Raw genomic sequence first — 25,663 nt, 5'->3', positions numbered from 1 at the left:
CAGTTCTGGAATATAGAGTAATCTATCGTCTGGACTATAGTTTGGTCTATAGTCTGGACTATAGTTAAGTCTTGAGTCTGGTCTATAGTTTAGTCTATCGTCTGGACTATAGTTTAGTATATAGTCTGAACTATAGTTTAGTCTATAGTCTGGAATATAGTTTAGTCTATAGTCTGGACTGTAGTTTAATCTATAGTCTGGGCAATAGTTTAGTCTATAGTCTATACTACAGTTTAGTCTATAGTCTGGACTATCGCTTAGTCTATATATCTATATAGTCTATAATCTGGACTGTAGTTTAGTCTATAGTCCGGACTATTGTTTAGTCTTTAGTCTGGACTATAGTTTAGTGTATAGTTTGGATTATAGTTTAGTCTATAATCTGAACTTAGATTAGTCCATAGTGTGGACTACAGTTTAGTGTATAGAATGGACTACACTGTAGTTTAGTCTATCTTCTGGACTATAGTTATTCTATAATCTGGACTACAAGTTAGTCTATCGTCTGTACTATAGTTTAGTGTATAGTTTGGGCTATAGTCTGGACTATAATTTAGTCTGTAGTCTGTACTATAGTTTATTCTATAATCTGGACTATAGTTTATTCTATAATCTGGACTATAGTTTAGTCTATCGTCTGGACTGTAGTTTAGAATCTAATCTGGATTACTGTTTAGTCTATAGTCTGGACTATAGTTTAGTCTATTGTCTGGACTATAGTTTAGTCTATAGTCTGGACTATAGTTTAGTCTATCGTCTAAACTGTAATTTAGTCCATAGTCTGGACTTTAGTTTAGTCTATAGTCTGGACTATAGTTTAGACTATAGTCTGGACTGTAGTTTAGTCTATAGTCTGGACTATATTTTTGAGTATAGTCTGGACTACAGTTTAGTCTATAGTCTGGACTATAGTTTGGTCTATATAGTCTATAATCTGGGCTATAGTTTAGTTTATAATCTGGACTGTAGTTTAGTTTATAGTCTGGGTTATAGTTTAGTCTATAGTGTGGACTTTATAGTCTATAGTCTGGATTATAGTTTAGTCTATCGTCTGCATCATAATTTAGTCTACAGTCTGGACTATAGGCTATCGTCTAGACTATAGTCTATAGTCTGGACTACAGTTTAGTCTATAGGCTAGACAATAGTTCAGGCTACAGTCTGGACTATAGGTTAGTCTTAGGAAATGGTGTATTTACAATTAAAATTCATAATTTATATTTTTATGTTTTCATCTCAAAAATCCTTTTGTTTTAAAAATTTCATTTGAAAAACCACCTTTTTATATATAAAAAATATATTTTTTACCACATTTACCTTTAGAAAAAAAGCTTGCAAATTGTTGTTGTTGTGATTGTTATAATTTCGTTTTAAAATAAATTACAATTGAAACCATTCTTATTTTTTCGTTCTGTAAAATAGTTAATGTAAAGTGTGTTGTAATTTGAATTTTGATTTGCCAACTAAAGAAAAAAATATATAAATAATACTGAAAAATACAAAACTGTTACAAAAGTTCTTGAAAATATTACAACTTTAATCCCCCACTTTTTCCTTTAATTGTTCAAAACGGTTTACAAAAAATTTTGCAATGTAAAAAAACAAAACAATTAAAATCGTATGCAATTGCAACAAAAAATATATTTTGTTTAAACTTGTTTGTGAAATATGAAAACTATATAATATAATGCAACGATTAATTAACAAATAAATAAAAAATAAAAACCTCAAAAACCTCAACAGTGTAAAATAGACAAAAGCGCCATCTACAAAATAAATGTTTCCAAAATTCTTTGACTTGATATTTCAGTCACGTTATGCGTTTTCACCACAGGACACAGATTTCACCTCATCGTATCCAGGTCCCTCAGCAATGAATCATCGCGGTGGTCGTGGCGGTGGTTATAATGATTTTTCAGGTGGTGGCAGTGCCATGGGCTCAATGTGCAACATGGCACCAGCGATTAGCACAAATTCGGTGAATAGCGGGGGCGGCGATTGTGGTGATACACAGGGCTGTAATGGTACGAATCTAATTGTGAATTATTTGCCTCAAGATATGACAGATCGTGAACTGTATGCATTATTTAGGACGTGTGGTCCTATCAATACCTGTCGTATCATGAAAGACTATAAGGTAAGGTTTTCTTTTCTATATAGAATTTTCATTAATTTAGTTTTTACTCAGATGATGTGTTTTAGAATAGTGAATAGGCAAAATTCAACTTTAATCCACCTCTCCTTCAAAAATTTATAAATCCTTTAAAATTATGTTCTTTTTAACCTTTAAATTAGATTAATATTGTACTAAATCTTTTCAGATTTACTTGTCATTATTATCTCTTTTTTTTCTAAAAATATCTGCTGTCAACATTATTCTAGGACACATACATTTCAGTACAGACATTAGTGTCATCGTCAAAAATATTGTCTAAATTATTTATCTTAAAAGTTCACCAGTACATTTTGAAAGTCACTCACTAGCTTTGCGCAGGTGAAATTTTAAGTTAAATAACAGGTGGTGCACAACAAAAAGTGAACAGTGAAAAAATTTAAATTAAAAGATATCGTTCAGAAAATTAAAACAGGACTACGGTGAAGTTTGGACTAAAGTGTAGTATGTGTGAATTTAGTCTATAATCTGCACAAACTATAGACTGGACTATCGTCTAGTCTATAGCATGGTCTATAGTCTAGTCTATAGTCTAGTCTATAGTCTAGTCTATAGTCTAGTCTATAGTCTAGTCTATAGTCTAGTCTATAGTCTAGTCTATAGTCTAGTCTATAGTCTAGTCTATAGTCTAGTCTATAGTCTAGTCTATAGTCTAGTCTATAGTCTAGTCTATAGTCTAGTCTATAGTCTAGTCTATAGTCTAGTCTATAGTCTAGTCTATAGTCTAGTCTATAGTCTAGCCTATAGTCTAGTCTATAGTCTAGTCTATAGTCTAGTCTATAGTCTAGTCTATAGTCTAGCCTATAGTCTAGCCTATAGTCTAGTCTATAGTCTAGTCTATAGTCTAGTCTATAGTCTAGTCTATAGTCTAGTCTATAGTCTAGTCTATAGTCTAGTCTATAGTCTAGTCTATAGTCTAGTCTATAGTCTAGTCTATAGTCTAGTCTATAGTCTAGTCTATAGTCTAGTCTATAGTCTAGTCTATAGTCTAGTCTATAGTCTAGTCTGTAGTCTAGTCTATAGTCTAGTCTATAGTCTAGTCTATAGTCTAGTCTATAGTCTAGTCTATAGTCTAGTCTATAGTCTAGTCTATAGTCTAGTCTATAGTCTAGTCTATAGTCTAGTCTATAGTCTAGTCTATAGTCTAGTCTATAGTCTAGTCTATAGTCTAGTCTATAGTCTAGTCTATAGTCTAGTCTATAGTCTAGTCTATAGTCTAGTCTATAGTCTAGTCTATAGTCTAGTCTATAGTCTAGTCTATAGTCTAGTCTATAGTCTAGTCTATAGTCTAGTCTATAGTCTAGTCTATAGTCTAGTCTAGAGTCTAGTCTATAGTCTAGTCTATAGTCTAGTCTATAGTCTAGTCTATAGTCTAGTCTATAGTCTAGTCTATAGTCTAGTCTATAGTCTAGTCTATAGTCTAGTCTATAGTCTAGTCTATAGTCTAGTCTATAGTCTAGTCTATAGTCTAGTCTATAGTCTAGTCTATAGTCTAGTCTATAGTCTAGTCTATAGTCTAGTCTATAGTCTAGTCTATAGTCTAGTCTATAGTCTAGTCTATAGTCTAGTCTATAGTCTAGTCTATAGTCTAGTCTAAAGTCTAGTCTATAGTCTAGTCTATAGTCTAGTCTAGAGTCTAGTCTATAGTCTAGTCTATAGTCTAGTCTATAGTCTAGCCTATAGTCTAGTCCATAGTCTAGTCTAGTCTATAGTCTAGTCTATAGTCTAGTCTATAGTCTAGTCTATAGTCTAGTCTATAGTCTAGTCTATAGTCTAGTCTATAGTCTAGTCTATAGTCTAGTCTATAGTCTAGTCTATAGTCTAGTCTATAGTCTAGTCTATAGTCTAGTCTATAGTCTAGTCTATAGTCTAGTCTATAGTCTAGTCTATAGTCTAGTCTATAGTCTAGTCTATAGTCTAGTCTATAGTCTAGTCTATAGTCTAGTCTATAGTCTAGTCTATAGTCTAGTCTATAGTCTAGTCTATAGTCTAGTCTATAGTCTAGTCTATAGTCTAGTCTATAGTCTAGTCTATAGTCTAGTCTATAGTCTAGTCTATAGTCTAGTCTATAGTCTAGTCTATAGTCTAGTCTATAGTCTAGTCTATAGTCTAGTCTATAGTCTAGTCTATAGTCTAGTCTATAGTCTAGTCTATAGTCTAGTCTATAGTCTAGTCTATAGTCTAGTCTATAGTCTAGTCTATAGTCTAGTCTATAGTCTAGTCTATAGTCTAGTCTATAGTCTAGTCTATAGTCTAGTCTATAGTCTAGTCTATAGTCTAGTCTATAGTCTAGTCTATAGTCTAGTCTATAGTCTAGTCTATAGTCTAGTCTATAGTCTAGTCTATAGTCTAGTCTACAGTCTAGTCTATAGTCTAGTCTACAGTCAAGTCTATACTATAGTCTATATATATAACCTATAGACTAGTGTATAGTCTGGAATATAGTCAAGTCTATAGTTTGGACTTTAATCTTTTTCTGACTTATAGTCTAGTCTGTATTCTGGACTATAGTCTGGACTATAGTCTAGTCTATAGTCTGGACTATAGTGTAGTCTATATTCTGGACTATAGTCTAGTCTATAGTCTGGACTATAGTCTAGTCTACAGTCTGGACTATAGTCTGGACTATAGTCTGGTCTACAATCTGGACTGTAGTCTGGTCTATAGTCTGGACTATAGTCTAGTCTACAGTTTGGAATATAGTCTAGTTTACAGTCTGCACTATAGTCTATATTCTAGGGTATAGTCTATTCTATAGTCTAGTCTATAATCTAGTCTTTAGTAAAGTCTATAGTCTAGTCTATCGTTAACTCTATAGTCTAGTCTTTAGTCTAATCTATAGTCAGGTATATGGTCTAGTCTATAGTCTAGTCTATAGTCTAGTCTCTAGTCTAGTCTATAGTCAAGTCTATAGTCTAGTCTACAGTCTAGTCTATAGTCTAGCCTATAGTCTAGTCTATGGTCAAGTCTATAGTCTAGTCTATAGTCTAGTCTATAGTATAGTCTATAGTCTAGTCTATAGTATAGTCTATAGTCTAGTCTATAGTATAGTCTATAGTCTAGTCTATAGTCCAGTCTATAGTCCAGTCTATAGTCCAGTATCTAGTCTGTAGTCTGGTCAATAGTCTAGTGTCTAGTCTAGTCTATAATCTAGTCTAGTCTATAGTGTGGTCTTTAGTCTGGTCCATAATCTAATCTCCATTCTAGTCTATCTGAACTATAGTATCGTCTAGACTTTTGTTTAGTTTGTAGTTGGTCTCTATAGACTAAACTCTACAGCCTAGATAAAAAATTTAAACTGTCCCGCATTTGTTGTGTTCAACCTGTAATATCTGTTGAAACTTATTTAAATTCTTTAAATATTAAAATATACATTTTTTTAATTCTTATATTTCCCACCTTTCTTTTTCAATTTTTCCACACACAAACATACTCACTTGTATAATCAAACGCCATTGTTTTTATTATCTCATCACGTTAAATTTAACAATCTGTGTGGGTGTGTTGGCGGTGGGTGTCCTTTTGGGAATACAACAATAATAACAACAATAAACTGTAAAATGAAATTGCAACAGACTGGCTACAGTTTTGGTTATGCTTTTGTTGATTTTGCTTCCGAAATTGATGCCCAAAATGCGATCAAGTCATTAAATGGTGTTACAGTAAGGAATAAACGTTTAAAGGTAAGTGGCTGCTAGTGTATTATTTAATTCAATTGTTTAAGTAACAGTTGTATTTCTTTTATGTAAATTTTGTATAATAAAACCGGTAACATAAAAATTGATTTAAATTTTTAATTGAAATCAGGTTTATTCAACTTCCGTTTCCAGTTTTTTTTTTTCTCCCACTCACTTCTTCGTTTTCTTATTATACATTTAAGTGTGGTTTGTTTTTTTTTTTTTTTTTTTGATTGGCACAAGGACATGCATAAAAGGAAATGTACTTTTCGGTCTTACTCATGCACAATATACATTGTTGTTATTTTAATTACTTCAACTCATGTCGGTGGTCGTATTCCCTATAAGTGTGTATGTGTGTCAGTTTGCTGTTTTCTTTACTTTTCTTTAACCTTGTGAACCTTACTTTTTTGGGGGGGATATTTTTGCCTTCGTCGCAATCCTTGAATATTTTATGTTTAATTTTTATATTTTTTCCAGTAGTGAATTTTATTTAAACATATTCTTTTCCTGTCTTTCTTGTTTTTAATATCGTATTATTTAGGTTGATAATAAAAATGAAACAGATAATATTTTTTTGGGAGCCATCATCTCTATGATGAGATTGTATATACTTACAGAAATAATTACTGTTAATCGTATCTTTTAATATATAAAGAAGAAATAAAGAGATGCCACTGATACTATTTTATCACAGAGCCTACTTCCAAATAATTGTTACTAATCCCCCCATCGAGATCATTTCGATCGATGTTTACCACTTAAAGGTGACCTGCCGGGCGCAATGACTTCCACATCTCTTTATTTGACGAACATCCTTAGACGTAACATTCTCAAAGATCTCTACTGAGCACGATGACTTTGGAAGGTTCAGTTCGATGGCTGTTCTTTTCCCGAGCCAGTCTTCCCTACTATTCCTGGTGCTTTGAAACATTGCTCTGTCACTGTGGAGCGGCTAAAAGTTCTCAGTTATAGTTCTGTTCTAGTTCTGTTCTAGTTCTGTTCTAGTTCTGTTCTAGTTCTGTTCTAGTTCTGTTCTAGTTCTGTTCTAGTTCTGTTCTAGTTCTGTTCTAGTTCTGCTCTAGTTCTGTTCTACTTCTGTTCTAGTTCTGTTCTAGTTCTGTTCTAGTTCTGTTCTAGTTCTGTTCTAGTTCTGTTCTAGTTCTGTTCTAGTTCTGTTCTAGTTCTGTTCTAGTTCTGTTCTAGTTCTGTTCTAGTTCTGTTCTAGTTCTGTTTTAGATCTGTTTTAGTTCTGTTCTAGTTCAGTTCTAGTTCAGTTCTAGTTCTGTTCTAGTTCTGTTCTAGTTCTGTTCTAGTTCTGTTCTAGTTCTGTTCTAGTTCTGTTCTAGTTCTGTTCTAGTTCTGTTCTAGTTCTGTTCTAGTTCTGTTCTAGTTCTGTTGTAGTTCTGTTGTAGTTCTGTTGTAGTTCTGTTGTAGTTCTGTTCTAGTTCTGTTCTAGTTCTGTTCTAGTTCTGTTCTAGTTCTGTTCTAGTTCTGTTCTACTTCTGTTCTTCTTCTGTTCTAGTTCTGTTCAAGTTCTGTTCTTGTTCTGTTCTAGTTCTGTTCTAGTTCTGTTCTAGTTCTGTTCTAGTTCTGTTCTAGTTCTGTTCTACTTCTGTTCTACTTCTGTTCTTGTTCTGTTCTAGTTCTGTTCTAGTTCTGTTCTGTTCTAGTTGTTTTCTAGTTCAGTTCTAGTTCAGTTGTAATTCAGCTGTAGTTCAGTTCTAGTTCAGTTCTATTTCAGTTCTATTTCAGTTCTACTTCATTTCTATTTCAGTTCTAGTTCAGTTCTATTTCAGTTCTATTTCAGTTCTAGTTCAGTTCTACTTCATTTCTATTTCAGTTCTAGTTCAGTTCTATTTCAGTTCTATTTCAGTTCTAGTTCAGTTCTAGTTCAGTTCTAGTTCAGTTCTAGTTCAGTTCTAGTTCAGTTCTAGTTCAGTTCTAGTTCAGTTCTAGTTCAGTTCTAGTTCAGTTCTAGTTCAGTTCTAGTTCTAGTTCAGTTCTAGTTTAGTTCTAGTTTTGTTGTAGTTCAGTGCTAGTTCTTTTCTTCAGTTCTATTTCAGTTCTATTTCAGTTCTAGTTCAGTTCTATTTCAGTTCTAGTTCAGTTCTAGTTCAGTTCTAGTTCAGTTCTAGTTCAGTTCTAGTTCAGTTCTAGTTCTGTTCTAGTTCAGTTCTAGTTCAGTTCTGGTTCATTTTTAGTATCAGTCCTAGTTCTGTTCTATTTCTGTTCTAGTTCTATTCTAGTTCTGTTCTAGTTCTGTTCTAGTTCTGTTCTGTTCTAGTTTTGTTCTAGTTATGTTCTTGATCTGTTCTAGTTCTGTTCTAGTTCTGTTCTAGTTCCGTTCTAGTTCAGTTCTAGTTCTAGTTCAGTTTTAGTTCAGTTCTAATTCAGTTCTCGTTCATTTCTAGTACAGTTGTACTTCAGTTTTATTTCATTTCACGTTCTGTTCTAGTTCGCTTGTACGTAAATTTAAACTTTTTAATTTTTTTCAGTGTAAGCTCAAAATAAACTGAATTTTTTGCCAACTTAAACCTCATATTCATCATTGTAATGTTGGTTAATTTATAAAAATTATGTTTGAATTTTTATTACCTTGTTTTTATTATTATTTCATACATGCAAAAATACTTTAGTAACAGTTATTAACATTTAATATACACATTCTTATTTATGAAGAGGTTCAAAATATAGACTTTTGAATTAATTTTAAGTTTACATATGAGAGATATGGAAGTCAGTTATGAACAGTTGGTTTAAGTTTAAAGTTCATTGAAACAATATTTATAAATTTGTTTTACTACATTGGTTTGGGTTTAAGATTTTACAAAAATATAAACTTTTATATATCACTTATCAGAGAGTTGTCAAAAATGTTACGTAGGTATGTTCAGTGTTGATAGTGGGTGCGTTTAGTTAATGTGTTCTGTTCTTTTTCATTTCTAGTTCAGTTCTACTTTAGTTCTAGTTCAGTTCTAGTTCAGTTCTAGTTCAATTCTAGTTCAGTTCTAATTCAGTTCTAGTTCAGTTCTAGTTCAGTTCTGTTCCAGTTCTAGTTCAGTTCTAGTCCAGTTCTAATTCAGTTCTAGTTCAGTTAAAGTTCAGTTCTAGTTAAGTTCTATTTCAGTTCTAATTCAGTTCTATTTCAGCTCTAATTCAGTTCTAGTTTGGTTCTAGTTCAGTTCTAGTTCAGTTCTAGTTCAGTTCTAGTTCAGTTCTAGTTCAGTTCTAGTTTAGTTCTAGTTCAGTTCTAGTTTAGTTCTAGTTCAGTTCTAGTTCAGTTCTAGTTCAGTTCAGTAGTTCAGTTCAGTTCAGTTCTAGTTCAGTTCTAGTTCAGTTCTAGTTCAGTTCTAGTTCAGTTCTAGTTCAGTTCTAGTTCAGTTCTAGTTCAGTTCTAGTTCAGTTCTAGTTCAGTTCTAGTTCAGTTCTAGTTCAGTTCTAGTTCAGTTCTAGTTCAGTTCTAGTTCAGTTCTAGTTCAGTTCTAGTTCAGTTCTAGTTCAGTTCTAGTTCAGTTCTAGTTCAGTTCTAGTTCAGTTCTAGTTCAGTTCTAGTTCAGTTCTAGTTCAGTTCTAGTTCAGTTCTAGTTCAGTTCTAGTTCAGTTCTAGTTCAGTTCTAGTTCAGTTCTAGTTCAGTTCTAGTTCAGTTCTAGTTCAGTTCTAGTTCAGTTCTAGTTCAGTTCTAGTTCAGTTCTAGTTCAGTTCTAGTTCAGTTCTAGTTCAGTTCTAGTTCAGTTCTAGTTCAGTTCTAGTTCAGTTCTAGTTCAGTTCTAGTTCAGTTCTAGTTCAGTTCTAGTTCAGTTCTAGTTCAGTTCTAGTTCAGTTCTAGTTCAGTTCTAGTTCAGTTCTAGTTCAGTTCTAGTTCAGTTCTAGTTCAGTTCTAGTTCAGTTCTAGTTCAGTTCTAGTTCAGTTCTAGTTCAGTTCTAGTTCAGTTCTAGTTCAGTTCTAGTTCAGTTCTAGTTCAGTTCTAGTTCAGTTCTAGTTCAGTTCTAGTTCAGTTCTAGTTCAGTTCTAGTTCAGTTCTAGTTCAGTTTCTAGTTCAGTTCTAGTTCAGTTCTAGTTCAGTTCTAGTTCAGTTCTAGTTCAGTTCTAGTTCAGTTCTAGTTCAGTTCTAGTTCAGTTCTAGTTCAGTTCTAGTTCAGTTCTAGTTCAGTTCTAGTTCAGTTCTAGTTCAGTTCTAGTTCAGTTCTAGTTCAGTTCTAGTTCAGTTCTAGTTCAGTTCTAGTTCTAGTTCAGTTCTAGTTCAGTTCTAGTTCAGTTCTAGTTCAGTTCTAGTTCAGTTCTAGTTCAGTTCTAGTTCAGTTCTAGTTCAGTTCTAGTTCTGTTCTAGTTCAGTTCTAGTTCTGTTCTAGTTCAGTTCTAGTTTTGGGAGTATGTTCAGAGTTGCCACTGGGTATGTTTAATCTAACTGATTTAAGTTTTCAATTCATATTAACTTTATATTTTTAATCTTACTTCTGTTTCTATAGGTTTTCATAAATTAGTTGTCAAATTCCAATAATATATCATAGAGTATGTTCAGTTCATTTCTGACTGCGGGTGTGTTTAATCAAATTACTCGTTTTATAAAGATTTTTAAAAAATTCTTTAAAAATGTCCTGTTAACTAATAAATTTTCTTTAAACTCTTAGGGCATGTTCAGTAATTTTCAGACAGTGGGTTGTTTTCAAGCAAAATATGCATTTAAGAATTTTTTTTCAAAAGTTCTTTAAAAATGTCCTTTTAACTAAATTGTTTTCCTTAAATTTATTTATATGTTTTCATTTCTTAATTTTGTAAATATTTTTTCCTTTAATATTATTCCCATAACATATTTTTACTTAAATTTGATTTGATATTTTATGTTTTCTCTCGCCAACAAAACATTTATACCGAAAAATGGACGTAAGTTTTCGCTTACACATTTTCACCTTCATCAATCATTTAATTGTTCATTTATTCAATTATACAAACATTTTCTCGCCCCAACTCCTGCTGGTGGCCGCCCCGCCCTCTAGCAACACAATAACTACTTTTGTTATTTGTCATCCTTCATCGAAATTGTTATGGCAATGGACGAAGCCACTCTATTCCATACATTCATACATGTACAAGGGAAAACTAATTAATCTTTTTTTCTTCTGTTACAACATAAACGTATACTTATTACTGACTCTACTTCAAATTGAAACAAATACTCGGGAATACAAACTTTTAATCACTCTTATTCATATAGTAAATATAGCATTGTGGGTGTTGTGGTTCGGTTAGAATGTTCTAACCAACGAAACAACTTTTGTGAAATAGTTTGTTTTCGCCCCCATTCACCATTAGCTTTTAGTTAGTTAAAACGATACTAAACTGTAGTTGAGTGTAGTGTTGTGTAGTGAACTACTAATTACTTAAATTGTCACGCTTAATGGCAGCCAATTGGCTACACATTTCACCTGATGTATCACACACTCACTGAGAGTGTTAGAGCAAGAGATTTGTACGTGAACATTTAAACATCAAAGACGTGCAATGAATTTGAAAGATTTTTTTTTACTATTTTTGAAAAGAAAAGTCAAAATAAAAACATAATAGATAGAAGATAGAAAAAGATTTTCCAAAGTGTTAAAAATTTAAATAAAACAACAACAAATAGCTTGATGATAGTTCAAAATTATAAAATATTTGCAAACCCTTAAAGAATTTTCAATTTAATCTTTACAAAATTCAAAAATTAAAAACTTCTCCTTTTTTTCTAGGTTTCATATGCCCGCCCGGGTGGTGAATCAATTAAGGATACCAATTTATATGTTACCAATTTACCGCGTACAATCACCGATGATGAGTTGGAAAAAATTTTTGGTAAATATGGCAATATTGTACAAAAGAATATACTCAGAGATAAATTAACTGGTAAACCAAGAGGTGTAGCATTTGTAAGGTGAGTCCATCAAAAAATTTATTAAGAAACACAGGTGGCCATTTAAGATAGCAAAAGATCATACATATCAGTTCTAGTTTAATGCTAATTTAGATCTAGTTTAATTGCAGTTCTGTTCTAGTTCTGTTCTAGTTTTGTTCTAGTTCTGTTCTAGTTCTAGTTCTGTTCTAGTTTTGTTCTAGTTCTGTTCTAGTTCAGTTCTAGTTCTGTTCTAGTTCTGTTCTAGTTCTGTTCTAGTTCTGTTCTAGTTCTATTCTAGTTCTATTCTAGTACTGTTCTATTTCTGTTCTATTTCTGTTCTATTTCTGTTCTATTTCTGTTCTATTTCTGTTCTAGTTCAGTTCTAGTTCAATTCTAGTTCAGTTCTAGTTCTAGTTCTGTTCTGTTCTAGTTCTGTTCTAGTTCTGTTCTAGTTCTGTTCTAGTTCTGTTCTAGTTCTGTTCTAGTTCTGTTCTACTTATGTTCTAGTTCTGTTCTATTTCTGTTCTATTTCTGTTCTAGTTCAGTTCTAGTTCTGTTCTAGTTCTGATCTAGTTCTGTTCTAGTTCTGTTCTAGTTCTGTTCTAGTTCTGTTCCAGTTGTGTTCTAGTTCTAGTTTTGTTCTAGTTCTGTTCTAGTTCTGTTCTAGTTCTGTTTCTAGTTCTGTTTCTAGTTCTGTTTCTAGTTCTGTTCTAGTTCTGTTCTAGTTCTGTTCTAGTTCTGTTCTAGTTCTGTTCTAGTTCTGTTCTAGTTCTGTTCTAGTACTGTTCTAGTTCTGTTCTAGTTCTGTTCTAGTTCTGTTCTAGTTCTGTTCTAGTTCTGTTCAAGTTCTGTTCTAGTTCTGTTCTAGTTCTAGTTCTAGATCTGTTCTAGTTCTGTTCTAATTCTGTTCTAGTTCTGTTCTAGTTCAGTTCTAGTTCAGTTTTAGTTCAGTTCTAGTTCAGTTCTAGTTCTAGCTCAGTTCTAGTTCAGTTCTAGTTCTAGTTCTAGTTCAGTTCTAGTTCAGTTCTAGTTCAGTTCTAGTTCAGTTCTAGTTCAGTTCTAGTTCAGTTCTAGTTCAGTTCTAGTTCAGTTCTAGTTCAGTTCTAGTTCAGTTCTAGTTCAGTTCTAGTTCAGTTCTAGTTCAGTTCTAGTTCAGTTCAGTTCTAGTTCAGTTCTAGTTCAGTTCTAGTTCAGTTCTAGTTCAGTTCTAGTTCAGTTCTAGTTCAGTTCTAGTTCAGTTCTAGTTCAGTTCTAGTTCAGTTCTAGTTCAGTTCTATTCAGTTCTAGTTCAGTTCTAGTTTCAGTTCTAGTTCAGTTCTAGTTCAGTTCTAGTTCAGTTCTAGTTCAGTTCTAGTTCAGTTCTAGTTCAGTTCTAGTTCAGTTCTAGTTCAGTTCTAGTTCAGTTCTAGTTCAGTTCTAGTTCAGTTCTAGTTCAGTTCTAGTTCAGTTCTAGTTCAGTTCTAGTTCAGTTCTAGTTCAGTTCTAGTTCAGTTCTAGTTCAGTTCTAGTTCAGTTCTAGTTCAGTTCTAGTTCAGTTCTAGTTCAGTTCTAGTTCAGTTCTAGTTCAGTTCTAGTTCAGTTCTAGTTCAGTTCTAGTTCAGTTCTAGTTCAGTTCTAGTTCTAGTTCAGTTCTAGTTCAGTTCTAGTTCAGTTCTAGTTCAGTTCTAGTTCAGTTCTAGTTCAGTTCTAGTTCAGTTCTAGTTCAGTTCTAGTTCAGTTCTAGTTCAGTTCTAGTTCAGTTCTAGTTCAGTTCTAGTTCAGTTCTAGCTCAGTTCTAGTTCAGTTCTAGTTCAGTTCTAGTTCAGTTCTAGTTCAGTTCTAGTTCAGTTCTAGTTCAGTTCTAGTTCAGTTCTAGTTCAGTTCTAGTTCAGTTCTAGTTCAGTTCTAGTTCAGTTCTAGTTCAGTTCTAGTTCAGTTCTAGTTCAGTTCTAGTTCAGTTCTAGTTTAGTTCTAGTTCAGTTCTAGTTCAGTTCTAGTTCAGTTCTAGTTCAGTTCTAGTTCAGTTCTAGTTCAGTTCTATTCCAGTTCTAGTTCTGTTCTAGTTCTATTCTAGTTCTGTTCTAGTTCTAGTTCTAGTTCTGTTCTAGTTCTAGTTCTGTTCTAGTTCTGTTCTAGTTCTGTTCTAATTCTAGTTCTCTTCTAGTTCTGTTCTAGTTCTGTACTAGTTCTGTACTAGTTCTGTACTAGTTCTGTTCTAGTTCTGTTCTGTTTTAGTTCTGTTCTAGTTCTGTACTAGTTCTGTACTAGTTCTGTACTAGTTCTGTACTAGTTCTGTTCTAGTTCTGTTCTGTTTTAGTTCTGTTCTAGTTCTATTGTAGTACTATTCTAGTTCTGTTCTAGTTCTGTTCTAGTTCTGTTCTAGTTCTGTTCTAGTTCTGTTCTAGTTCTGTTCTAGTTCTGTTCTAGTTCTGTTCTAGTTCTGTTCTAGTTCTGTTCTAGTTCTGTTCTAGTTCTGTTCTAGTTCTGTTCTGTTCTAGTTCTGTTCTAGTTCCGTTCTAGTTCTGTTCTAGTTCTACACTAGTTTTGTTCTAATTCTGTTCTAGTTCTGTTCTAGTTCTGTTCTAGTTCTGTTCTAGTTCTGTTCTAGTTCTGTTCTAGTTCTGTTCTAGTTCTGTTTTCTAGTTTTCTGTTCTTTTTCTAGTTCCGTTCTAGTTCTGTTCTAGTTCTACACTAGTTTTGTTCTAATTCTGTTCTAGTTCTGTTCTAGTTCTTTCTAGTTCTGTTCTAGTTCTGTTCTAGTTCTGTTCTAGTTCTGTTCTGTTCTAGTTTCTGTTCTAGTTCTGTTCTAGTTCTGTTCTAGTTCTGTTCTAGTTCTGTTCTAGTTCTGTTCTAGTTCTGTTCTAGTTCTGTTCTAGTTCTGTTCTAGTCTGTTCTAGTTCTGTTCTGTTCTAGTTCTGTTCTAGTTCCGTTCTAGTTCTGTTCTAGTTCTACACTAGTTTTGTTCTAATTCTGTTTCTTGTTCTGTTCTAGTTCTGTTCTAGTTCTGTTTCTAGTTCTGTTCTAGTTCTGTTCTAGTTCTGTTCTAGTTCTGTTCTAGTTCTGTTCTAGTTCTGTTCTAGTTCTGTTCTAGTTCTGTTCTAGTTCTGTTCTAGTTCTGTTCTAGTTCTGTTCTAGTTCTGTTCTGTTCTAGTTCTGTTCTAGTTCCGTTCTAGTTCTGTTCTAGTTCTACACTAGTTTTGTTCTAATTCTGTTCTAGTTCTGTTCTAGTTCTGTTCTAGTTCTGTTCTAGTTCTGTTCTAGTTATGTTCTAGTTCTGTTCTAGTTCTGTTCTAGTTCTGTTCTAGTTCTGTTCTAGTTCTGTTCTAGTTCTGTTCTAGTTCTGTTCTAGTTCTGTTCTAGTTCTGTTCTAGTTCTGTTCTAGTTCTGTTCTAGTTCTGTTCTAATTCTGTTCTAGTTATTTTCTAGTTCTGTTCTAGTTCCGTTCTAGTTCTGTTCTAGTTCTACACTAGTTTTGTTCTATTCTAGTTCCAGTTTAGTGTTAGTTTAGCGTTAGTTCTGTTCTAGTTTTGTTTTAGTTCTATTCTAGTTCCGTTGCAAGTTCTTTAAATTGCCACCTGTGTTTTCATTTCGATTTTCCATAAAACTTTCAATTATTCTCCTCCCCATTCACAGATTTAACAAACGCGAAGAAGCCCAAGAAGCCATCTCAGCTTTAAATAATGTTATACCTGAAGGTGCCTCACAACCTTTAACCGTACGCTTGGCCGAAGAACATGGCAAAATGAAAGCAAATCATTTTATGAATCAATTGGGCATGGGTCCACCTGCTGCTCCTATACCTGCGGCTGGACCTGGCTACAATAATATGGTGCATAGAGGTAGACACAATAAAAATCGTAATCAAAAATCACATCCCTATCATAATCCACAAAAATTCATTTAAACATCAACAAACAAATTTTTGTTTAATTATTTTTTTTCTTCAATTAAAAGAAATGAAAAATAAGTAATAATAATTATACATTATTCTTACTATATATCATCAATTTATATAACATTTGAAAGCAAACAACATACATATTTTAACAATATAAAAAGGAAATGCTACAGACATTTCTTAAAACGATTGACCATTTATTACTTCTTCTATTGAATACAATTTATCTTACAATAAAACATATTAAAAAACAAGCATTAATATTAAATTGATTAAAGAATAATTAACTAAAAACTAGTTGGTTTTATTAAGCGGATTTTTGTTTTTCGTCTTCTTGACTGTGACGCCTCTTAAAGGTTACACAGTTTTTATTAGAATTATATACAGAGATTTAGGCTAAGAGAACATAATGGTAGACAAATTTTGAAAGGAGAGGTTTAATTAAAGTTTTAATTAAAATAATTAAATTGCGTTTATTGTTATTGGCAACTTTGCATCGAAACTAAGGTCTAAGAAAATTTTTAAAAATTTTATAATTTTCTCATAAAAACTTAAATACTTTTTTAAACCTTTCCCTCTTCAAAGATTGTTTTCCAAAATTTTAATTAAGCTGAAAAATATATTTAACATAAATATTATAACAAAAAGTAATGTTTTTAAACACAAAATTCAATTAATATTTTAATTCTACTAACATTGTGTATGTATCTACTAATTTTAAGAAAACCCTAACATGAAAACATATAAATTAGAGAAAACTTTAATTTTTAAGTTGAAGAAAAAATACATTTTGCTCCTCAGAATATATCACAATAAAACAAACCTACTAAACTACCCCTTAGAATATGTATAATTCGACTAACATACATATATAACACTCAATTAAAATGAATTTATCTATAAAAACAAAACCTGAAAATGTAGCAGATATAATATACTCCAACAGGGAGTTATGGCTGTCTTACGTATATAGTTCTCTTATGGTTCAGTTTTAGTTCAATTCTAGTACTGTTTTATTCCATTTATAGTTATGTTTTAGTTCAGTTCCAGTTCTATTCTAGTTCTGCTATAGATCTGATCCAATTATGTTCTAATTCTATTCTAGTTCTGTTCTAGTTCAGTTCTAGATCAGTTCTTATTCATTTCTATTTCGACGCTGGTTCAATAGTAATTCTCTTCTAGTTCAGTTTTAGTTGAGCGCTAGTTCAATACCGGCTCTATTCTAGTTCAGCTCTAATTCAATACTGGTTCTGTTCTAGTTCAATTCTAGGTCTGTTCTATTTTGGTTCTTGTTATATTGTAGTTCAGTTCTAGTTTCGTTCTTACTTATGAAGTTCTAGTTTAAATCTGGTTTTGTCCAAGTTCTAGTACAGCTTTTGTACAGTTCTAGTACAGTGCTGCTTTAATACTTTCAGTTCAGTTCTAGTTCAGTTCTTGTTCACTTCTAGTTCAGCGCTAGTAAGTTCTGTTTAGCTCAGTTTTAGTTCATTACTAGTTCCTTTCTAGTTCTAGTTCAGCTCCTGTTCTTTTCTAGTTATAATCTAGTTCTATTCTAGTTCCGTTCTAGTTCAGTTCTAGTTCAGTTCTAGTTCAGTTCTAGTTCAGTTCTAGTTCAGTTCTAGTTCAGTTCTAGTTCAGTTCTAGTTCAGTTCTAGTTCAGTTCTAGTTCAATTCTAGTTCAGTTCTAGTTCAGTTCTAGTTCAGTTCTAGTTCAGTTCTAGTTCAGTTCTAGTTCAGTTCTAGTTCAGTTCTAGTTCAGTTCTAATTCAGTTCTAGTTCAGTTCTAGTTCAGTTCTAGTTCAGTTCTAGTTCAGTTTTAGTTCAGTTCTAGTTCAGTTCTAGTTCAGTTCTAGTTCAGTACTAGTTCAGTTCTAGTTCAGTTCTGGTTCAGTTCTCGTTCAGTTCTAGATCAGTTCTAGTTCTTTCTAGTTTTGTTCTAGCTCTGTTATAGTTTAGTTCTAGTTCAGTTGTATTTAGTTTTGGTTCAGTTGTATTTCAGTTATGTTCTAGATCAGATTTAGTTCTGTTCTATTCCAGTTCTAGTTCAGTTCTAGTTCAGTTCTAGTTCTGTTCTAGTTCAGTTCTAGTTCTGTTCTAGTTCAGTTCTATTTCAGTTCTAGTTCAGTTCTAGTTCAGTTCTAGTTCAGTTCTAGTTCAGTTCTAGTTCAGTTCTAGTTCAGTTCTAGTTCAGTTCTAGTTCAGTTCTAGTTCAGTTCTAGTACAGCACTAGTTCAGTTCTAGTTCAGTTCTAGTTCAGTTCTAGATCAGTTCTAGTTCTTTTCTAGTTTTGTTCTAGCTCTGTTATAGTTTAGTTCTAGTTCTGTTGTATTTAGTTTTGGTTCAGTTGTATTTCAGTTATGTTCTAGATCAGTTTTAGTTCTGTTCTATTCCAGTTCCAGTTCTAGTTCAGTTCTAGTTCAGTTCTAGTTCAGTTCTAGTTCAGTTCTAGTTCAGTTCTAGTTCAGTTCTAGTTCACAGTTCTAGTTCCGTTCTAGTTCTGTTCTAGTTCAGTTCTAGTTCAGTTCTAGTTCAGTTCTAGTTCAGTTCTAGTTCAGTTCTAGTTCAGTTCTAGTTCAGTTCTCGTTCAGTTCTAGATCAGTTCTAGTTCTTTTCTAGTTTTGTTCTAGCTCTGTTATAGTTTAGTTCTAGTTCAGTTGTATTTAGTTTTGGTTCAGTTGTATTTCAGTTATGTTCTAGATCAGATTTAGTTCTGTTCTATTCCAGTTCTAGTTCAGTTCTAGTTCAGTTCTAGTTCTGTTCTAGTTCAGTTCTAGTTCTGTTCTAGTTCAGTTCTATTTCAGTTCTAGTTCAGTTCTAGTTCAGTTCTAGTTCAGTTCTAGTTCAGTTCTAGTTCAGTTCTAGTTCAGTTCTAGTTCAGTTTTAGTTCAGTTCTAGTTCTGTTCTAGTTCAGTTCTATTTCAGTTCTAGTTCAGTTCTAGTTCAGTTCTAGTTCAGTTCTAGTTCAGTTCTAGTTCAGTTCTAGTTCAGTTCTAGTTCAGTTCTAGTTCAGTTCTAGTTCAGCACTAGTTCAGTTCTAGTTCTAGTTCAGTTCTAGATCAGTTCTAGTTCTTTTCTAGTTTTGTTCTAGCTCTGTTATAGTTTAGTTCTAGTTCTGTTGTATTTAGTTTTGGTTCAGTTGTATTTCAGTTATGTTCTAGATCAGTTTTAGTTCTGTTCTATTCCAGTTCCAGTTCTAGTTCAGTTCTAGTTCAGTTCTAGTTCAGTTCTAGTTCAGTTCTAGTTCAGTTCTAGTTCAGTTCTAGTTCAGTTCTAGTTCAGTTCTAGTTCAGTTCTAGTTCAGTTCTAGTTCAGTTCTAGTTCAGTTCTAGTTCAGTTCTAGTTCAGTTCTAGTTCAGTTCTAGTTCACAGTTCTAGTTCAGTTCCAGTTCAGTTCCAGTTCAGTTCTATTTTAGTTCTAGTTCAGTTCTAGTTTTAGTTCAGTTCTTGTTCAGTTCTAGTTCAGTACTAGGTCTGTTCTAGTTCAGTTTTAATTGTGTTCTAGTTTTTTTCAGTTCTACTTCCGTTCTAGTTCAGTTCTAGTTCAGTTCTAGTTTAGTTCTAGTTCTGTTCTAGTTCAGTTTTAGTTGTGTTCTAGTTCTTTTCAGTTCTACTTCCGTTCTAGTTCTTTTCAGTTCTACTTCCGTTCTAGTTCTGATCGAGTTTAAGTTCAGTTCTAGTTCTGTCTCTAGTTCTAGTTCAATTACAGTTCAGTTCTAATTCAGTTCCAGTTAAGTTCTAGTTTTGCTCTAGTTCAGTTCTAGGTCAGTTCTAGTTCTGCTCTAGTTCAGTTTGAAAACACTTCTAGTCCAGTTCTAGTTTTGTTCTAGTTCTATTGTAGTCATGTTCAGGATCTGTTCTAGTTAAAATCTAGTAACGTTCTAGTTCGAACCTATTTCTGTTCTAGTTTTATTATAGTTCTGTTCTAGTTCAGTTTTAGTTCTGTTCTAGTTCTGTTCTAGTTCTGTTCTAGTTCTGTTCTAAGTCTGTTCTAGTTCTGTTCTAGTTCTGTTCTAGTACTGTTCTAGTTCTGTTCTAGTTCTGTACTAGTTCTGTTCTAGTTCTGTTCTAGTTCTGTTCTAGTTCTGTTCTAATTCTGTTCTAGTTCTGTTCTAGTTCAGTTCTAGTTCAGTTCTAGTTTAGTTCTAGTTCTGTTCTAGTTCTGTTCTAGTTCTGTTCTAGTTCTGTTCTAGTTCTGTTCTAGTTCTGTTTTAGTTCTGTTCTAGTTCTATTCTAGTTCTGTTCTAGTTCTGTTCTAGTTCTGATCTAGTTCTGTTCTAGTTCTGTTCTAGTTCTGTTCTAGATCTGTTCTAGTTCTGTTCTAGTTCTAGTTTTGTTGTAGTTCTGTTTTAGTTCTGTTCCTGTTCTGTTCTAGTTCTGTTTTAGTTCTGTTCTAGTTCTGTTCCAGTTCTGTTCTATTTCTAGTTCTGTTCTAGTTCATTTCTAGTTCTGTTCTAGTTCTCTTCTAGTTCTCTTCTAGTTCAGTGCTAGTTCTCTTCTAGGTTAGTTTTAATTTTGTTGTTCTGTTCTAGTTCTTCTCTAGTACTGTTCTAGTTCTCGTAGAACTTTTTTTGACGTTTTCAAGCAGCATTTCCCTGAAACATTTTCTAAAATCATAAGAATTTATACCCTAACAAAAGTTTTTAATACAAATAATAGCATTAATCTGAACAAGTTTAACAATTTATTAAGTGAAATATATAATTGAATTATTGAATTTGAGATATTTAACACAAATATAATATTAAAGAAAGGAACATATATTAAAGTCTTGAAATATTTAAACATTTAACATAAAAAGATAAAGAGGTTTGAAAATAATTTTGCAGAAAGTTGACTTTTTTGCACAACATTCTAAGAGATTATTTTTAAACTAACTTTATTGCTATATACAAAATATTTAGATTAATATAAAACGTTAGGTCTTGATTTATATTTAAAAAGAAACGAACAATATATTTATATGTACAGTGAGAGGGTTAATACATAGAATGGAAATTGATTTAAGAAAAAATACTGAAATCAATTGAGATTTCTTTCTAAATAACTGTTTCCATTATATTTTCAAAATTCTCACTGTATAATATCTACACACAAACATATATAAAACTATATATTCAATAATACTAAAAAAATTAATAATTATTAAATTAATATTCATACAAAGTTCTGTAGAAATTTAGTAATAAAAAGAAATTAGTTACTTTAACAGAAAAACCCAAAAAAAGGATTTTTTTTTAAATTTTTGTTTACAGAAAGTGTGTGTTTAAACGGATTTTTTTTTTTGAAAATATTTCGGAAAAAAAGATTACAGAAAAGAAAATCTTTTTTTCATATCCCCCAAAAAAGAAAATTTAATTTATTTCAAAATATCCTCCAACTATTTCTATATCAAAATTGTGAAAAGAAAAAAAAAAGAATTCCTGAAATTTTCAAACTCAACGGGAAGCAAAGTTTTTTGTTGTTTTTGTTGTTTTTTTTTTATATCTACTACTTCTAGCAAATTCAAATGAAGAGCGAATAAAGGTGGGCGTGGTAAGTATACGCCAACCGATATTTATATTCACCTCAAAGCCAAGCAAACTAAACAAGTATACCCACCAATATCGGTCCCGTTATTTACTGTTGAATATTCTTCCACAAAAAAATCTTTTGTAAATATATATTTTTTTTATTTTTTTTTTTATATTTTTTTTTTTAACAACAGCCATCAATGATTTATGAAATTGAAAGAAAATTGAGTGTTAAAATATTTTGTATTTCCCTAAAGGAGGTGAGAATTATTTTTGTTTTGTTTTTTTTTTTCATACATATAAATATATATTTTTTTTTTATTTTTTTATATCTTAAACTAAATAAAAAACACACACAATATTTTTTTATATGTTTTTTTTTAACGGGGAAAAAAGCAGTCCGTAAACAGTTATTATTATTATAAATTATAAAGAAGCCTTTTTTGGCACAAAACTTACAAATGCTTTTTTATGCATGTACTTGTACATAAATTGATGTATTTTATTAAAAGAAAAACAAAGAAAAAACATATCGATATCTATTTTATTATTATTATTTATTTTTTAGTTTTTTATTTTTATAATTTAAGTTTTATTTTCTTTGTAAGCACAAATTTAATGGTTTTTATAAAGTTGGATTTTAGAAAGAAAGTTGCAAATTTTGTATTCCTCTAAAGTTTTTTTTTTTAATTCACATAGTAGATGATCTTTTATAAGAAATTAATTAACTTCTATTTCTGTTCTAATTCAGTTCTAGTTCTGTTCTAATTTTATTCTAGTTCTGTTCTAGTCCTGGTCTAGTTCTGTTTTAGTTCTGTTTAAGTTCTGTTCTAGTTCTGATCTACTTCTGTTCTACTTCTGTTCTAGTTCTGTTCCAGTTCTGTTCCAGTTCTGTTCTACTTCTGTTCTACTTCTGTTCTAGTTCTGTTCCAGTTCTGTTCTAGTTCTCTTCTAGTTCTGTTCTAGTTCTGTTCTAGTTCTGTTCTAGTTCTGTTCTAGTTCTGTTCTAGTTTAGTTCTAGTTTAGTTCAGTTCAGTTCTAGTTCAGTTCTAGTTCAGTTCTAGTTCAGTTCTAGTTCAGTTCTAGTTCAGTTCTAGTTCAGTTCTAGTTCAGTTCTAGTTCAGTTCTAGTTCAGTTCTAGTTCAGTTCTAGTTCAGTTCTGGTTCAGTTCTAGTTCAGTTCTACTTCATTTCTAGTTCAGTTCTAATTTAGTTCTAGTTCAGTTCTAGTTCCGTTCTAGTTATGTTCTAGTTCAGCTCTAGTTCAGTTCTAGTTCAGCTCTAGTTCAGTTCTAGTACAGTTCTATTTTTGTTCTAGTTCAGTTCTAGTTCAGTTCCAGTTCTGTTCTAGTTAAGTTCTAGTTCAGTTCTAGTTCGGTTCTAGTTCTGTTCTAGTTCAGTTCTAGTTCAGTTCTAGTTCTGTTCCAGTTCTGTTCTAGTTCTATTTTAGTTCAGTTCTAGTTCTATTCTAGTTCTGTTCTAGTTCTGTTCTAGTTCTGTTCTAGTTCTGTTCTAGTTCAATTCTAGTTCCGTTCTAGTTATGTTCTAGCTCAGTTCTAGTTCAGCTCTAGTTCAGTTCTAGTACAGTTCTAGTTCAGTTCTAGTTCTGTTCTAGTTCTGTTCTAGTTCTGTTCTAGTTCTGTTCTAGTTCTGTTCTAGTTCTGTTCTAGTTCTGTTCTAGTTCTGTTCTAGTTCTGTTCTAGTTCTGTTCTAGTTCTGTTCTAGTTCTGTTCTAGTTCTGTTCTAGTTCAATTCTAGTTCTGTTCTAGTTCAGTTCTAGTTCAGCTCTAGTTCAGTTCTAGTTCAGCTCTAGTTCTGTTCTAGTTCTGTTCTAGTTCTGTTCTAGTTCTGTTCTAGTTCTGTTCTAGTTCTGTTCTAGTTCAATTCTAATTCTGTTCTAGTTCCGTTCTAGTTTCGTTCTAGTTCAGCTCTAGTTCAGTTCTAGTTCAGCTCTAGTTCAGCTCTAGTTCAGTTCTAGTACAGTTCTAGTACAGTTCTAGTTCACTTCTAGTACAGTTCTAGTTCAGTTCTAGTTTAGTTCTAGTTCAGTTCTAGTTCAGTTCTAGTTCAGTTCAGTTCTAGTTCAGTTCTAGTTCAGTTCTAGTTCAGTTCTAGTTCAGTTCTAGTTCAGTTCTAGTTCAGTTCTAGTTCAGTTCTAGTTCAGTTCTAGTTCAGTTCTAGTTCAGTTCTAGTTCAGTTCTAGTTCAGTTCTAGTTCAGTTCAGTTCTAGTTCAGTTCTAGTTCAGTTCTAGTTCAGTTCTAGTTCAGTTCTAGTTCAGTTCTAGTTCAGTTCTAGTTCAGTTCTAGTTCAGTTCTAGTTCAGTTCTAGTTCAGTTCTAGTTCAGTTCTAGTTCAGTTCTAGTTCAGGTCTAGTTCAGTTCTAGTTCAGTGTCTAGTTCAGTTCTAGTTCAGTTCTAGTTCAGTTCTAGTTCAGTTCTAGTTCAGTTTCTAGTTCAGTTCTAGTTCAGTTCTGTCAGTTCCTAGTTCAGTTCTAGTTCATTCTAGTTCAGTCTAGTTTCAGTTCTAGTTCAGTTCTAGTTCAGTTCTAGTGCAGTTTCTAGTTCGTTCTAGTGCAGTTCTAGTTCAGTCTAGTTTCAGTTCTAGTTTCAAGTTTCTAGTTCAGTTCTAGTTCAGTTCTAGTTCATTCTAGTTCAGTTCTAGTTCAGTTCTAGTTCAGTTCTAGTTCAGTTCTAGTTCAGTTCTAGTTCAGTTCTAGTTCAGTTTCTAGTTCAGTTCTAGTTCAGTTCTAGTTCAGTTTCAGTTCATTTCTAGTTCTAGTTCAGTTCTAGTTCAGCTCTAGTCAGTTCTAGTTCAGTTCTAGTTCAGTTCTAGTTCAGTTCTAGTTCAGTTCTAGTTCAGTTCTAGTTCAGTTCTAGTTCAGTTCTAGTTCAGTTCTAGTTCTGTTATAGTTCTGTTCTAGTTCAGTTTTTGTTCTGTTATAGTTCTGTTCTAGTTCTCTTCTAGTTTTGTCCTATTTCTGTTTCAGATCTGTTCTAGTTCAGTTTTAGTTGAATTCTAGGTCTGTTCTAGTTCAGTTCTATTTCAGTTCTAGTTCATTTCTAGTTCAGTTCCATTTCAATTCTAAATCAGTTCTAGTTCAATTCTAGTTCAGTTGTAGTCCAGGTGTAGTTCTAGTTCAGTTTTAGTCCTGTTCTAGATAAATTCTAGTTCAGTTATATTCAGTTCAAGTATAGTTCTAGTTCAGTTCTAGTTCAGATTTAGTTCAGTTCTAGTTCTGTTCTAGTTCAGTTCTAGTTCTGTTCTAGATCTTTTGTAATTCCGTTCTAGTTCAGTACTTTTTGAGTTCTAGTTCAGTTCTTGTTTTAGTTCAATACTAGTTCTGTTCTAGTTCAGCCCAAGTTCAGTTTTGATTCACTTTCAGTTCATTTCGATTTGTGTTTGGGTTAAGAAGGGGTGGTGGACCAAAAAAGAAACACCACCACTCGCTTACCAGAAACAGTTCTATTCTCAAGTGGTTTCAACCCAAAATATTTATCAGATCAATCCCACTTTATCAGATCCAACTTGCTAACCAAAACCTTTATTGAGCAATGTGCCGTTAGCGTCCCTATTAGAATCCTTAGACTACCTTTATCCAGTCCAATAAGTAACTTGTGTTAGCCATAAGAACTTTGGTATTACTATTCCAGAACTGGTTAGTGTACTTTTTGACAAATTATTAACAAAAAAAATATTTCATTGGAATTGTTTATTATGAGAGATTTAAGTAAATTCCAGGGAAATGTTTTCGAAATCATAATTGCCTTTCTATTTTAAAACTTTTTAGGAAAAGAACCATCAGCTTATCATTTTAAATGGAAATTTCTTTTTAAAATCCAATGTAAATAAAATAAATCCTAAGTAAAAATGTGCAAAGACAGCTAAAGTACTTAATAAAACAGCAGGATAAAAATAAAATTAAACTTTTATGTTTTAAAAAAGGAAATTATTTAATTTCTAAAGGAAATAATTGAAATATTTATAAAAACAAAATACTAATTCTTGTTAATTTTTGTATCTTTTGCATGCACTCCCACTCTGCAACACTTCATAACCATCAATGGCTGACAAATTTTAAAATCACAACAACAGCGTACAACTATTCGGGACTTTTGGATGGTTTTTATCGGAATAAATCTTATCATTATCCTTATTTATAATTCAGCCAGACTTTAGTGTAAATAATTAATTAAATTTAATAATTAATAATAATTTAGAATTGTGTATAATGTTAGGAGAGAACAAAACAAATAATAATTATAATAAAAATAACAATTAACAATTTAAAAAAAAACAACAAAAAGAAATATAAGAACAAACAAAAATTAACTAAATTAATTTAAATTTGAATTTAAATAATTTACATTTCATTTAAATATGTATTAAACTTAATGATTTATTTTCTTATTTTATAGTTTTGAGTTAATGCAGGCGTTATTTTCAAAATATTAATTTAGTTCTTAAAGTTATATTGTTTAATGTTTTATCTTTAGTTTAAGAATTATTATATTTTTTTTAGTTTTTAATAATCTTTTTTATTATTCTTTTTCTTT

General features: G+C 32.0%; 1 protein-coding gene across 1 annotated transcript; it reads left to right on the top strand.

Annotated features, from left to right (window-relative positions):
• The first annotated feature begins 1,762 nt into the window (after positions 1-1,762).
• Positions 1,763-25,404, top strand: LOC119608408 (sex-lethal homolog). Its single transcript, XM_037962819.1, has 5 exons — positions 1,763-2,137; positions 5,749-5,856; positions 11,582-11,763; positions 15,337-15,542; positions 25,203-25,404. Exons 1-5 carry the CDS (start codon positions 1,778-1,780, stop codon positions 25,268-25,270), a joined length of 924 nt encoding a protein of 307 aa, XP_037818747.1. The 5' UTR covers positions 1,763-1,777; the 3' UTR covers positions 25,271-25,404.
• Positions 25,405-25,663: the final 259 nt, after the last annotated feature.

Source organism: Lucilia sericata, unplaced genomic scaffold (genome assembly GCF_015586225.1).
Source record: "Lucilia sericata isolate MDLA Ls3-8-SP2 unplaced genomic scaffold, ASM1558622v1 Contig000830F_arrow, whole genome shotgun sequence".
In the NCBI taxonomy this organism is placed as follows: domain Eukaryota; kingdom Metazoa; phylum Arthropoda; class Insecta; order Diptera; family Calliphoridae; genus Lucilia; species Lucilia sericata.
The sequence above is the reverse complement of the archived record's forward strand: the minus strand, read 5'-3'. Positions and strand labels throughout refer to the sequence as shown.